Source organism: Solanum tuberosum, unplaced genomic scaffold, assembly GCF_000226075.1.
Source record: "Solanum tuberosum cultivar DM 1-3 516 R44 unplaced genomic scaffold, SolTub_3.0 scf00446, whole genome shotgun sequence".
In the NCBI taxonomy this organism is placed as follows: Eukaryota; Viridiplantae; Streptophyta; class Magnoliopsida; order Solanales; family Solanaceae; genus Solanum; species Solanum tuberosum.
In genome coordinates this window covers 250,433-264,461 of record NW_006239368.1, presented here as the reverse complement: position 1 = coordinate 264,461, position 14,029 = coordinate 250,433, and the positions used below count along the sequence as shown (strand labels likewise).

Sequence of the window (14,029 nt, the reverse complement as noted above, 5' to 3'; positions counted from 1 at the left end):
CAAAAAAATGTTTACCTACACATGTTGTTGAAATACTTGGTCAATTCCCATGTTACTTTTGCTACTATAAATAGGCCCCCCTTCCCTTTTAACACTTCCCAACCATACATTTATCTATATATCTTTTTATTAGTACTTCTTTCTCCTTTTGCCATTCATTTTCTCACTCAATATATATGTATATGTGTTGGAGATAAACTATGTATGTTGTTCTTGTGGAATTGGTATAGAGAATCTATAAAGCTCAGGAGGGATAGCACCATGAATACATCTTAATAACTATCTATAGCGCTATCCATCTTGAGTTTTATGGCTTCTTCATGCTCGCTTTTGGTGCTTCATGTTGATCTTTCATGCTAAATATGTTATGATGATGTTTGCTTCAGTTGCAAGAGCGCAACATGTGATGTGCTGATTAATTAGGTACATTTTATAAGTTTGTATATGATACTTTGCGGAAGGTAAGAATGTTAAGTGACTGACTGACTGACCGCTAATTAGATAAGGTTGGGCTTGGAACCCCTGAAAGGGGATAGAGGGTGAAGGCCTAGTTAAGAGGTTCTCTATGTGTTGGGCCCACAGTACCGGTCTAGGCTCCTGATGAGACCAGCCTGCACCTGAGCCCGAGCCCGAGCCCGAGCCCGAACTAAGCCCCTTAAGACTCACCTATTAAGCCTATGCCTGCTAATGGATTGGACTGGGATGACCTCCAACCAGCCCGGCCCGATACACTAGTGTAGAAGGTTATAATTGGTCCATTATTAGGTTAGTGTTCATATTTTCCTATGCTTAGTTTAAATGCTTACCTACCATTAATCGTTTTATTTGTTCACTTTCATTTGTTTCCTCTTTTAAAATGGATTTTAATTTTTAGTTGTTATTTCTAACATATTTTTAAAAAATGGTTATTTTTTCATGTTTTATCCTTAGCATTAATTATCTATTTTTTTGTTTTAATACTTAATATTAAACATCATTTAATAGAAATAATATAGTAAAATAGTCATGTCATTCATTATTTTTTTAATGAATATGTCAAGTCCAAATATGATAAATAAAAAATAAACAAAAGAAGCATTAGCTACATTGCTCGAATTCCTCAAATAAGTGTTGATTGGTATGTATCTAATCTTTCAAAAATAGTATACTTTTGAAAAATTTGAGCAACATAAAGTATATGATTAGCATGAATGATTATTTTTTTTCAGCATATAGTATTAATTTTATAATCTGATTACGCAGACTGAAAAGTAAATACCAAATTTCCGACAGTATTTATTTGCTAGCTTTAATTTAAGGTGGTTATGGCTCCACGTTTTCCTTTAAATGCTTCACTAAAATACAATGGCAAGTGGATGATAATATCAAGGTGACATTAATATTTGGTTTTTGTTAGTTTTCAAAAATAAGTTTTTAGAAAAACAATCGTAAGACATATATATATTCACATGTTAGAATTGTGAGTGAGTGAAGACTGTCAAATAAAAAACATGTATATATTCACATGACACTCGCATATTTATTTGTAGCTTTTGTTTCTATGGGTAATAAAATTGTTGTCAAAACAAATTGAGTATCATATCAATGGAGGTGAAATTAGAATTTTTAGTTTGTGAGTTTTCAATATCATAAAAAGAAGTTTAGTGAATTCTTGATAAATTAATGTTACATATTAAATAGTTTTTTTAACACAAATACAGAATTTAAAAGTAGTTAAAGTTAGCTACTACTTTTGCCGAATTCAGTTTTGAGTACCAATAAAGCTGAGGGAGGAATTTTGAGTTTATAACTTTTGGATACTAAATTGTGCAGCTTTAGTAGATTCCTAATAAATTGTTTTTACAAATTAAGTACATTTTTTAAGTATAAATACGTTGTTAGTTTTGCCGAATTCATAGGCGAATCTCTAATTTTGAGTACCAACAAAGTTGAAATTAGAATTTTGATTTTTTATAAGTTCTGAATATTAAATAATGCAGCTCAGTGGATTCCTGAAAACTTTTAAACTCAAATACAAAATTTAAGTTAAAGCTAATGGCCAATTTTGCCGAACTCATCCTGTCCATGAAATACAGAACTCATCCTGTCCATGAAATACAGATAAACAAGAAGGGAGAATTGCAAATTTATATCTGCTGGTGCTTGTAAATAAACTTTTTATTTCCAGGCTACTCTACTCAATTTTCTGAGTTGAATTGTGGATGTATCTGAAGCCGGATTTATAACAATTAGTTACGAGTTCACTAGTAATTTTTTTTAGACTATGTATTTATATTTAAAAAATTTCATTAAATATATATGAAATTTTGTGTCGGAACCTAGTCCATTGGTTCGATTTATTATATATTAACTTGAGATTATTGGACGAACCATAAACCTAAAATTCATGCTAGGATTTATGTAAATCCATTTGTCTTCCCATCTAGAATTACTTTTTTATCCAATTGCTTATGTATTTCATCTTACTGCCTTCTATCTATCTTTTGTAGTCGCCTTGTAGTGTCGGTGTTTAGCTAAGACTCCTATTTTTGTAAGTAATTTAATATCCAAGAGGTGAATACATTCAGGAAAGGACATAAAACCTAACCTCCTCAAAAAACTTGGTTGTTACGAATATGTCCAAATTTTGACTCGAAATTCATAATATTACAACAATAATCAAGATGAATGAGTGGATTTTTTTCCTCTGTGTAGCTTGATAATATAGCACATTGAAAATAACAAATAAAATTATTAGTGTTATCTATTGTCCTCGTAAATGAAATTGGCACAAATTGGTCTGTATCCATTAGGCTCAATCCTTTGGCTTGCTTGGACAATTCAGGTTCCAAGGAGTCTTTATCTTACCCTCTATCCAATTTGCAACTAATAACGAATCTACTTCAGCTATAATCTTGGCAAAGACTTGCAGTTTGCACCACTCTAAACCAATTTGGAGGGCTTTTGTCTCAGCATAATTGTTGCTTTGTTGACTTAAAGGTGCTGTGAAGGCCGCGATCATGTTACCTCCGCCTCCACTGGTTCTTGGATCTCCTCTTGAACAACCATCCGTATTTAGTTAGACAATCCCTTCTTCAAGCAGCTTCCAAAAAGTCTTAATGATCTTAAGCTTAGCTTTGGCATTCTCGATAAGTTGATGCCAAGGAGTAGAGATGCCAATTTGACGAAATTGTTCATGTATAATGGTGGTGTTCAATCAACAAAGGAAATTTTGGAAGGAATATCATCAATTTAACAAATGTAGCATATCTTATTTTGATCCTATGGTCTCTAAACTGATTTACAAATACTCCATTAATGCTTGCAAAATTTCAGTTAAGTCCACCTTGTAAAATTAAACAGTTTATGTGAAATATACTAGTATAAAGAGTTCAATTTTCATTATGAATCGAAACAGTTCATCATACTTTGAATTACATTATAAATAAACAGTTCATTTTCAAGGATAATGAATTGAAACACTATATTTTCCGAATTAAGAAAGGATGATACCTCAAAATCAGAGCTGAACATAGACAATTCTTCGATATTATCCTCTGGTTGCCAACTATTGCTTGCTCCAAAGTCATCTAATCCAAAACCACCCAAGTTTTGGCCCTTCGAATCAGCCTGGCTGCTTATTATTCCATATTATCGAATCTTGGAATTTGTCTCTGAGTTCTGGAGGTCATTTTGCTGGTTGTATGCATATGTACAATCAAATTGCTCCTCATTCTTCGTATAGTTTATCTCAGCAGACTCTTGAGGTACTATCATTTGCTTGAAATCAAACGATTCTTCTAAAAACCTCTGAAAATCGAAAGCTTCATCATTGTTCTCAGTCAAACAAAAGGTATCTAATATTTTTGTTGCTTCCATTGAATAATTGTCATCCATTAGACAATGCTCCATGTATTCTAGACGCGTACCATCTTCATTCAGGTTTTTGGAGTTACAAATTTCATCAGGCCTCAAGATATCTTCGCTAAACATGAAAGTTGGCTTCACGTCTGTATCAGTTAATTCTATCTCAGAGTTCTCCTCCATGATTACTTCCAAGCTCTCTTCAGTCCAGGAACAAGCAGGTGAACCATGATTAGCATAATCATAACTTAAATCTGTATTTACAAATCCGACTCAATTTCAATCTTCTCTGCATCATCAACCACTAAATCTTCATGATCAACAGACGATTGACCACTCGATTCAAGTGAAGATGTATCATTACTCGACGATCCACAATAATTGGGGAAGTTAAGTGTGGCATTGGATCCATACATAACCTTAGCAGCTTCATCATAAGCAATAGCAGCCTCATCAGCAGTAGCAAAAGAACCTAGCCAAAGTCGCTTTCCTCTGTTCTTATACTCACCACTAATATAAACAGGCTCGCGAATTTCAGCCACCCATTTACCCCAAGTCCTCTGCCTAACTCCTCTGTATTTACAACTCGAATTCTCAGGACCGCCTTTGCCTGGCATACAACCTTTTTTTGATCCATTACCCGGAGATTTTCTCTTCTTCTTCACTTGTTCATCGTTCGAATTAACCTCTTGGTTAAAATTTCTCCATCTTAACAAAATCTCCTTTGTCGAATTAGATCCATTACACTTTCTTTTCAGTTTCCTATTAACACAAAAATTTATGGTCATATAAATAGTTTATGATTAATCAATAAAAAGATGGCTTGAAATCAATTTTATAAAAAGAAGATAAAAATATATTGTGTGCTAAATCAGAAAATAGCACACACACCGATGTGGTGCCTACTTCCAGTCCCCTTGGGTTACAAGGGTTTTCCTTAAGAGCTTTGAGTGAACTTGGTGATACAATGTTGGAGTATTCAGTACTTGTCTGATATGCAAATCAGACTTCTTATCTTGACGCAACCTCTACTTGTAAAACCTATACTAGAGATTATTCTTTCTCTTTTCTGTTACAATTGTAGACTAGACAGACTACAAGGTTTTTCTCAAAGATAAAAGAAAGCAACAATACAAGTTCAAGTGAAGTTCGTAATTCTCTATGCTGAGGGTGCGGATAATTTATAGTGTTGGAGATGGATGATAATTCTGCTCTTCAAGGAAAACCCAAGGGATTTTCTTTCAATCAAGGATTTGTAAGGATTCCTTGATTGAGTGTAAACACGTCCATATCAGATATGTTTGTGTAAATATTTTCCTTCCTTCTTTGTGAGAATCTGCCTTGTACAGATTATTGACTTCATGATTCGTTAGCCTTGATTTGCTCCATGTTGATTCCTTCCATTTGAGTGAGTGAATCTTTTAGATTTGTTAGCCTTGATTTGTTCCTTGCTAATCTGTCTTCATGATCCCTTCATTTTGAGTGAGTATTCTTGATCTGCTCTAAATATATTTCCTTCCATGTTTATCCTGTTGATGTTACTTTTCCTTTTTTTGAGTCCAACTGATCCTATGTCCTGCAATCATTATCAAAACATTAATGCTAACAAGTACTACTACAAAGTTGGCAGTTGTTTCTATTTATTTAATTTAAAATTTATAAAAAGTAGATAAAAAGGAGAAAATATAAGAGAAGAAATCACCTTTGTGGAATGTGAGAAGACATGAAAAGTATATATTATAATTTATAAATAAATAAGTAAGCTTTGATTGGAAGTTTTGTATTTTGGTTTGGCCAATGATCTGTGGTATATTTATATGATGATGAATTGTTGAAATCATTTTTCCTAGTCGAATTGGGATTCACTTTTTAGGAAATGAAATAAATGTACAAATAATGTAGTGGCAATTACATTAAAATGTTAATATTGGTGGGACCATGAAATATTATTATTTTGTAGGTGTATTATTTAATCCAATAAATTAATACTTATTAGTTTAAAGAGTTTTTAGAAATTTAATGAAAGTTGATTTTTGATTATATCAAAATTATTGTATCTTACTAATTTATGTATCATATTTATTGAATTCACATAAAAATAAATTCATTACACATAAAGTATTATGTGTATGATTCATTGTAATTTTTTTTGTTAAATCAATCATTGTAAAATAAATTCAAGAATTTAATGATTCATTGTAAAAATAAATTTATTATGCATAATGTTTATTGTTTCTTAATAATCAAATATTATTTATTTAAAACATTCAATGTATACTGGTGAGAGAATAAACTATATAAGTAACATAAGAAATTTCTTAAAACCATATCCAAAAATGACCTTTTCACAATAATAATATATCAAATACTGTGAGTACAATTATCACTTTTTTAATATTTTTTATTAGTTTATTTATATCACTAATTTCAAAAAAATATTCTTGGTGACCATGAATGCTGTGTTTTCTGACTCTTTCCAGTACTATAGAGATCTTTCATTTTGTACACCACAATTTTTGTGGCTATTTGTTTCTTGTGCGCCAAAAAAATAAATATAACAAGGCAATGCCAAAAGTTCACATAAAAAAATGTGTAGTTTACGCTTTACACGCACAGTTGAAAATAAGCAAAGTACAGATAAATAAAATATAGAATATGTACTGATTTGTGATGATAAATTGACCCTATTGCAATTTATGTAACACCAATTACATCCAAAACAAACTACTATAGTAAAACCTCATTAAATTAATAATAATTTATTTTCATCCGGTCTCGACTTGGGCCAATGGAAAAAATCACTCATTTCGATAAGATAATAAGATAATATATTTTCAGAAGACCTCTATATAAATATATGGTCCCAATAATATTATAAATTAATACTCCCTCCATCCCATTTTATGAGGCAACATTTGACTGGATACGGAATTTAAGAAATAAATGAAGACTTTGGAATGTTTACCAAATTGCCCTTTAAAAAGTAGACTCACTTTTCTCTCTCCTCATAAATTTATTGGAGTATTATTTTAAGATTAAGTGAGACCAACAAGGATAAAAAAGGAATTGTACCTTTAAATACTTATCATATAAGGAAATGTGACATTCTTTTTGGGATTGACCAAAAAGGAAATGTTGCCACATAAAATGGGACGGAGGGAGCAATTCTTTAAAAGTACAGATATATCTAAGAAAATTTAGTGAAATATGATTCTATCATATTCTGTTTTTTTTGTTAAAATTTAAATCTAGTTGAAGCTCATCTCTAACTTTTCTTATTACATCCAAAAGTTTCGATGTTGTCTTTTCTAGTTGCACCATAAAATTGTGAAGAGTTCTAGATGGAAGTGCTTCCTCACGTGTAACTGGTTCCAAATGTATTGTATCATCTTCAACTTTATCATCAACATTGTTTTTTCAATGATATCCACAATTTGTTCTAAGCTTTGTACCTCTGAACATGTATCATTTTCACCCATCCAATAGGTTATTAACATTCATTTTATTGCGATAACCGAGATAATTAATCATGACCTCAAGTTCATGAATGACGTTTTCACAAGTGGGTTCTTTCAAATTCTTTGAGATTTCATTACTAAACAATTTTTTTGGTTTCGAAACACTCTTTAAATTAATAAATATTAATTTATCGATTAAATAATACCTCTACAAAATAATATTATTTCATAGTCCCGCCTATATTAATTTAGAGAGGTTTTAATGTACGTTTCTTTTACAATCATACAAACTCGACAGTTTGCTTTAAAAAATATTTATTAAGAACGTTTTAAAAGAATATATATATTTAATGTAATCATTTAAGTGGAATATGTGTAGTGGAATTGAGAGTTAGAAAGGTTGTTTATAATATACTCACGCTTCAAGAAAAAGCATATCAAAACAAATATTAAGGAAAACATGACATAACATTCTAGAGAAAAAAGAAGGAACAGTAACTGCAATAAAATAGTGCGATAACCGAAGTACAAGAGATAAAAGAATTTTGACGAAAATCGGAGGACAAGAAACTATAGGAGAAATTCTATGACTACTAGTAAGATAAGAATGAGCAAGACAATGATCTACTACCTACTAATTATAACCTTCTACTCTAATCTGTGTCTTCCACAATAAGCTGCAATTGTGTCATCTTATCTAATCACCTCTCCCCAATGCTTCTTTGACCTACCTTTACGTTTCTTGAAACCATTCATAACTGACATCTCACCCACCCGCACTAGAGTATTCGTACATCTCCTTTTCACATGTCTGAACCATCTCAACCCTATTTTCCGCATCTTGTCACGAATGTCTTTACTTATAATTTTATTTCTTCTAGTTGCCCACACATTCACCGAATCATCCTCATCTTTGCAATTTTTATTGTCTGAACGTGAGAGTTTTTATTAACTGGCCAACAACTCGCCCCATACAACTTAGTTGGTCTAACCACCATTAGACCTATAAAACTTGTCCTTAAGTTTTGGTGACACCTTTTTGACACACAATACTCTAGATAGAGTTGTCAAAACGGGCTTAGCCCATGGGGTTGGCCCAACCCAACCCGTTATTAGGGTAGGGTTAGGATAGGATTTTTTAAGCCCATTAAAAACTAGGGCTTATAAGCCCGGCCCATATAAGCCTTTGGCCCTTGAAGCTTGATCGGGGCCGGGCCAGGGTTGGCCCATGGGCGAAAACTTTTTATTTAAGGGTAGCTTACAGTAATCTCACTAGTATATAATCTAATTACTTAAATATACGCTATGTTGTAATATTATGAATCTTACCAAATTTTGGTATGTCCAGATACATGTATCTCGGAATATATAGACTTAAAATTAGGTTAATATGTTCTAGATACATTCTATTCAAGTAGATTTGCATGTATCTAGGATGCATAGACAAATCTCACGCCCTCGCCTCCCTCCAATCTTTCTTGTCACTCTCTTATCTCGCTCACATATCTGGTATGCTAGCTACACGCTGATTACACTAATTTTTTTTGCTAGTGTTATTAAAACAACACCATTGTTTCTCATATATGATTTGAAAATCTTCTCATTTTCTTGATGTTATAGAATTATAAGTTTGGAAAGAAAAAAATGAAAAAAAGAAGGGCTTGCCCGCCCCAGGCCTCGTCCCTTCTAGGGTTGGGTTGAGCATTTTCAGGCCTTTCTGAATGAATGGCCAACCCGCCCTAGCCCTTCAAATTCCTTGGCCCGTGAGGCTTGGGTCGGGTGGGGCTGGGCCAGCCCTTTTTGACAACTCTAACTTCAGACAAAAATCGTCGTTTCACCCACCCCTGCACATGTCAGAAATCAGGTCATGGGTTAGGTATTAAGATCATGTCTCACACCAAGTGTTGGGGTCAGGTCCTGGTTAGGAAGTCGGGATCGGTTCGGGTATCAATTTAAAAGTCAAATTTCAGGGTCGTGTCTTGGATTAGTCTTCAGGTTTGAGTCTCGAATCAGGAGTCGAAAGTCGGTTCGGATCTTGAGTCAGGTTTGGGTCCCTCTTATAAAGTCAGGTCTCAAATTGGGTGTCAGGATCGGGTCTTGGTTAGAAAGCTAGGTTTTAATTCAGCTATTGAGTCTCGATTTGGGTATTGATTCTTAGGTTAAGGAGTTGAAAGTTGGTTTTCGAATCGCGTGTCGAAGTTGGATCCCAACGGGTCATCGAGGTCATGTCTAGATTGGAGTGTCAGAGTCGGGATCAGTTGTCATAGTTGGATCTCGATTCGAAAGTCGAGACCCGAGTTGGGAGTCGAGGTCGGGTTGGGATCACTCGTCGAGGTCAGGTGTCGGGAACGGATCCCAGGTCAGGTCCCAGTTCAATTATCGGGGTCGTATTCAGGTTTGGGTGTCGCGGTCGGAGTGGAGTCCCAATTCAAATGTTAAGTCTTGAGCAGGAATCGGGGTCGTGTCCTAGGTCGGATCTTAGATGAGTTGTTGGGGTCATGTCCCTCTTCAGGTGTCGAAATCAGAGTAAAGTCCTTGTTCGAATATCAGGTCTCAGGTTGAGAATCGAGGTCACGTCTCTGATCGAGTGTCAGGGTCGGATCCCAAATCGGTCATCAAGATCGTGTTCGGGTTCAAGTGTTGGGATCAGATCCTGAATCGGTTATCGGGGTTGGTTTGCTGGTCGAAACTATTTTCCTAAAAGTTATTTTCTACTCTCTAGCCAAAAATATTTTCTTCATTCACCAACCAAATATTAGACAATATTTTTCAATCACCAATCAAACATGAGAAAATAAGTCAGAACCAAATGATAATCTCTATTGTAGCAGACTACAATTACAAAAGTATCAGAAGGATAATGAATTTAAACATTATATTATCCTAATTAATATCATTTATATATGATGATACATCAAAATCAAAGCTGAATATAGACAAATCTTCGATATTATCCTCTGGTTGCCAATTATTGCTTGCTCCAAAGTCATCTAATCCGAAAGCACCCAAGTTTTGCTCCTTCTGAATTCCATCTGATCGAATCTCGGAATTTGTCTCTGAGTTCTGCAGCTCAATTTGCTGGTTGTATGCATATGTACAATCAAATTGCTCCTCATTCTTTGCATAGTTTAGCTCAGAAGACTCTTGAGGTACAATCATTGGTTTGAAATCAAATGATTCTTCTAAAAACCTCTGAAAATCGAAACCTTCATCATGGTTCTCTTTCAAAGAAAATATGTCTGATATATTTGTTGCTTCCATTGAGCAATTATCATTCATTAGAAAATGGTCCATGTATTCGAGACTCGTACTCACATCTTCATTCAGGTTTTCAGAAGATCTGAAATCCAATGGTTGTTCTTGCAATATATTCATCGAGTAATCCATGTCCTGTAGCACAATTTGATCATTGGAGTTACAATTTTCATCAGGCCTCGAGAAGTCATCTTTGCTACACATGACGGTTGGCTCCACGTCTATTGTGTTTGAGACATCGTTATGTACAAATTCATCCTTGTCAATTTCTTCTTCTATTACAGGTATCTCAACTTTAACACAAGATTTTTGAGATTTAGGAAAATATCTTGAATTGCACTCCAAATCAATTAATGAGTTCTTCTCCGGGATAAGTTCTAATTCCTCATCAGTCAAGCAACGAGCAGGTGAACCATGATTAGCATAATCATAACATAAATCTGTACTTACAACACCATTACCATCATCATCATCATCATCTGGTGTATCGGATGTTTTCAAATCAGACTCAATTTCAATATTCTTCGCATCATCAACACCTAAATCTTCATGATCAATAGACGATTGAACACTCGATTCAAGTGAAGATGTTCGAGTATTACTCGACCTGTCACAACAATTGGGGAAATTAAGTATGGCATTGGATCCATACATAACCTTAGCAGCTTCATCATAAGCAATAGCAGCGTCACCAGAAGTCGAGTAAGTACCGAGCCAAAGCCTCTTTCCTTGCTCTTATACTCACCACTAATATAAACAGGTTCGCGAATTTCAGCCACCCATTTACCCCAAGTCCTCTGCCTAACTCCTCTGTATTTACAACCAGAATTCTCAGGACCGCCTTTGCCTGGCATACAACCTTTGTTTGATCCATTACCCGGAGATTTTCTCTTCTTCTTCTTCTTCACTTGTTCATTGTTTGAATTAACCTCCTTATTAAAATTTCTCCATCTTAATAAAATCTCATCTATGGAATCAGATCCATTACGCCTTCTTTTCAGTTTCCTGTCAACACAAAAATCCATGGTTATATAAATAGTTTTAAGATTAATCAAAAGTAATTTCTTTTGTAATTTTAAGCAAAGAAGGAGAAACAAATACCTAAATCAGAAAATAGCACACAATAAATCCAAAATACTGAGTACTACTACAAAGTTGGCAGTTGTTTCTACTTATTTAATTTAAAAATTATAAAAAGTAGATAGAAAAGAGAAAATTAAAGAGAAGAAAATCACCTTTGTGGAATGTGAGAAGACATATCAAAAGGTATATATAATTTATAATTTATATATATATAATAAATAAATAAATGGAAGTTTTGTATTTTGTTTTGGCCAATGATTCTTCGTTATATAATTGTGTTTAATTTTGTTAAAATCCTTTTCCTAGTCGAATTGGGATTCATTTTTTAGGAAACGAAATCAGTATAAAAATAACTTGTCTTTATTCTTCTTTTTTTGGTAGTAGCGTGTGCTGATAGTGTGAATTTCTTAACTATATTTACTATTCTTATCTTAGGGTTTTTCCTTGGGGACTAAGTTATTATTAACAAGGAAATGTAGTGCCAACTTTATCACTTTTGGTTATAGCTAGGTTTTGACACAAATGTCGTATTTCTATATAATTAGAAGAAATAACTTTAAGTATAAAATTCTCATTTATTCTTAGTTTAGAGACATAAAAAAAAGCATTTTTTCTTAATAATATTGAGCCATCCCTAAATCACAAATATAAAAAGTTTATTTATAACACTAATCTCCAAAAATAATATTCTTGCTGATCACGAATTTTGTGTTTTCTGACTCTTTCCACTACTATAGAGATCTTTCAGTTTGTACACCACAATTTTTGCGGCTATTTGTTTCTTGTGCGCAAAGAAAGATTAATATAACAAGGCAATGCCAACAAAAGTTCACATAAAAAATGTGAACTTTACACGCACGGTTGAAAATAAGCAAAGTATAGACAAATAGTATATTTCTTTTTACACACAGTCACACTGACTTGACAGTTTGCTTAAGAAAAAAGAAATATATATATATATATATATAAAATATGTAATTTCACAAGTGAATAATGCTGAGAGAAGAGTATACGGGCTTTTACCTCCTATCTTGGGATCAAAACAAATTTTAAGGAAAACATGACATAGCATTCTAAAAAAAAGGAATAGTAACTACAATAAAATAGTGTGATAATTGAAGTACAAGATGACGAAAATCGGAGGACAAGAAACTATATTAGAAATTCTATGACTACTAGTAAGATAAGGATGAGAAAGACAATGCTCTACTACCTACTAATTATAACCTTCTATCCTAGTCTATGTCCACAATAAGCTGCAATTGTGTCATCTTATCTAATCACCCCTCCATAATGCTTCTTCGACCTACCTTTACGTCTCTTGAACCATTCATAGCTAACATCTCGCACCATCGTATTGGAGTAGCCGTGCATCTCTTCTTCACATGCCTGAACCATATTCTAAACCCTATTTTATGCATCTTGTCAATGTTTTTATTTATAATCTTATTTCTCCTAGTTGCCCACACATTCACCACATCATCCTTATCTTTGAATCTTTTATTGTATGAACGTGAGAGTTTTTATTAACTGGACAACAACTTGCCCCATACAACTTAGTTGATCTAACCACCATTAGACATATAAAACATGCCCTTAAGTTTTGGTGACACCTTTTTGTCACACAATACTCCAGACAAAAATCTTCTTTTCATCCACCCTACACAAGTCAGTAGTTAGGTCCTGGGTCAGGTATTATGATCAGGTCTTGATGTTCGACGTAATCAACTGACACTATTTCGGTTCAAGTGCCAACGATCGCGTGTAGTGATATAACCCAACCAAGGGTTGGGATTGTTCCACAGGGAGTGGTTTTGAGAATTAATATAAAAGTAAAATTAAGTTCTAACCAGTCATAGCTATAAACATTATCGAATAAAAACATACTAAATCTAAGGGGTGACGCAAGCGTCAATTATCAATGGGAGGTTTGTATTAACTATTCAACAAAAACGACAAAAATATAAAGAAACGAGATATGGAGATGAGATTCTTGGGATGTGATAGGAATACGTGATAAACTAGACTATCGGGTACATGCTTTTGATAGTAAATTGTTGAGCATTTGTGACTAGGCTAGACTATAGTAGGGGTAAATTCTCTCTCAAGCAACTTACCCCGAATCAACTTGGTTTCTCTTGAACACTGAGTTGCCGCATTAAGCACTGCCTCCGCCTTAGACCATTCACTCTCTCGAAAATACCATCGGCTATCAATTTAGTAGTCTTAGTTTTACTGCCTCTCTCTCGAGCAAGTCAAAAACACTAAGATGAAATCGTATTTGCAACTACAATCCCATTAAGTTCATACACAACTACTAAACGAAATCACATTTGAACAACAAATAAACCATCAACAAGCAAGACCCAACAGATAATTTAACCCATATT

The 14,029-nt window shown here is 33.7% G+C and overlaps 2 protein-coding genes and 1 non-coding gene across 3 annotated transcripts; 1 reads left to right on the top strand and 2 right to left on the bottom strand.

Moving 5' to 3' along the window:
- The first annotated feature begins 240 nt into the window (after positions 1–240).
- Positions 241–310, top strand: MIR390 (microRNA MIR390). Its single transcript, NR_127285.1, has one exon. It is a non-coding gene; the product is annotated as a microRNA MIR390 (primary transcript).
- Positions 311–4,103: 3,793 nt separating this feature from the next.
- On the bottom strand, positions 4,104–4,631 carry LOC107058146 (putative dehydration-responsive element-binding protein 2H). Its single transcript, XM_015303507.1, has one exon. It carries the CDS (start codon positions 4,629–4,631, stop codon positions 4,104–4,106), a length of 528 nt encoding a protein of 175 aa, XP_015158993.1.
- A 5,499-nt stretch (positions 4,632–10,130) lies between these two features.
- On the bottom strand, positions 10,131–11,878 carry LOC107058144 (dehydration-responsive element-binding protein 2A-like). The gene is made up of 3 exons (XM_015303504.1): positions 11,792–11,878; positions 11,315–11,561; positions 10,131–11,279 (listed from the first exon to the last, which is right to left on the bottom strand). The coding sequence occupies exons 1-3, from the start codon at positions 11,812–11,814 to the stop codon at positions 10,185–10,187; spliced, it is 1,365 nt and encodes a 454-aa protein (XP_015158990.1). The 5' UTR covers positions 11,815–11,878; the 3' UTR covers positions 10,131–10,184.
- Between the last annotated feature and the right edge of the window lie 2,151 nt (positions 11,879–14,029).

Coding starts and splice junctions, on each gene's coding strand:
- LOC107058146 (XM_015303507.1), bottom strand. CDS start 4,631: ATGACCATAAATTTTTGTGTTAATAGGAAACTGAAAAGAAAGTGTAAT.
- LOC107058144 (XM_015303504.1), bottom strand. CDS start 11,814: ATGTCTTCTCACATTCCACAAAG. Junction 11,562..11,791: donor TCTTCTCACATTCCACAAAG/GTGATTTTCTTC, acceptor TTGTGTTGACAG/GAAACTGAAAAGAAGGCGTA. Junction 11,280..11,314: donor TGGCTGAAATTCGCGAACCT/GTTTATATTAGT, acceptor GAGCAAGGAAAG/AGGCTTTGGCTCGGTACTTA.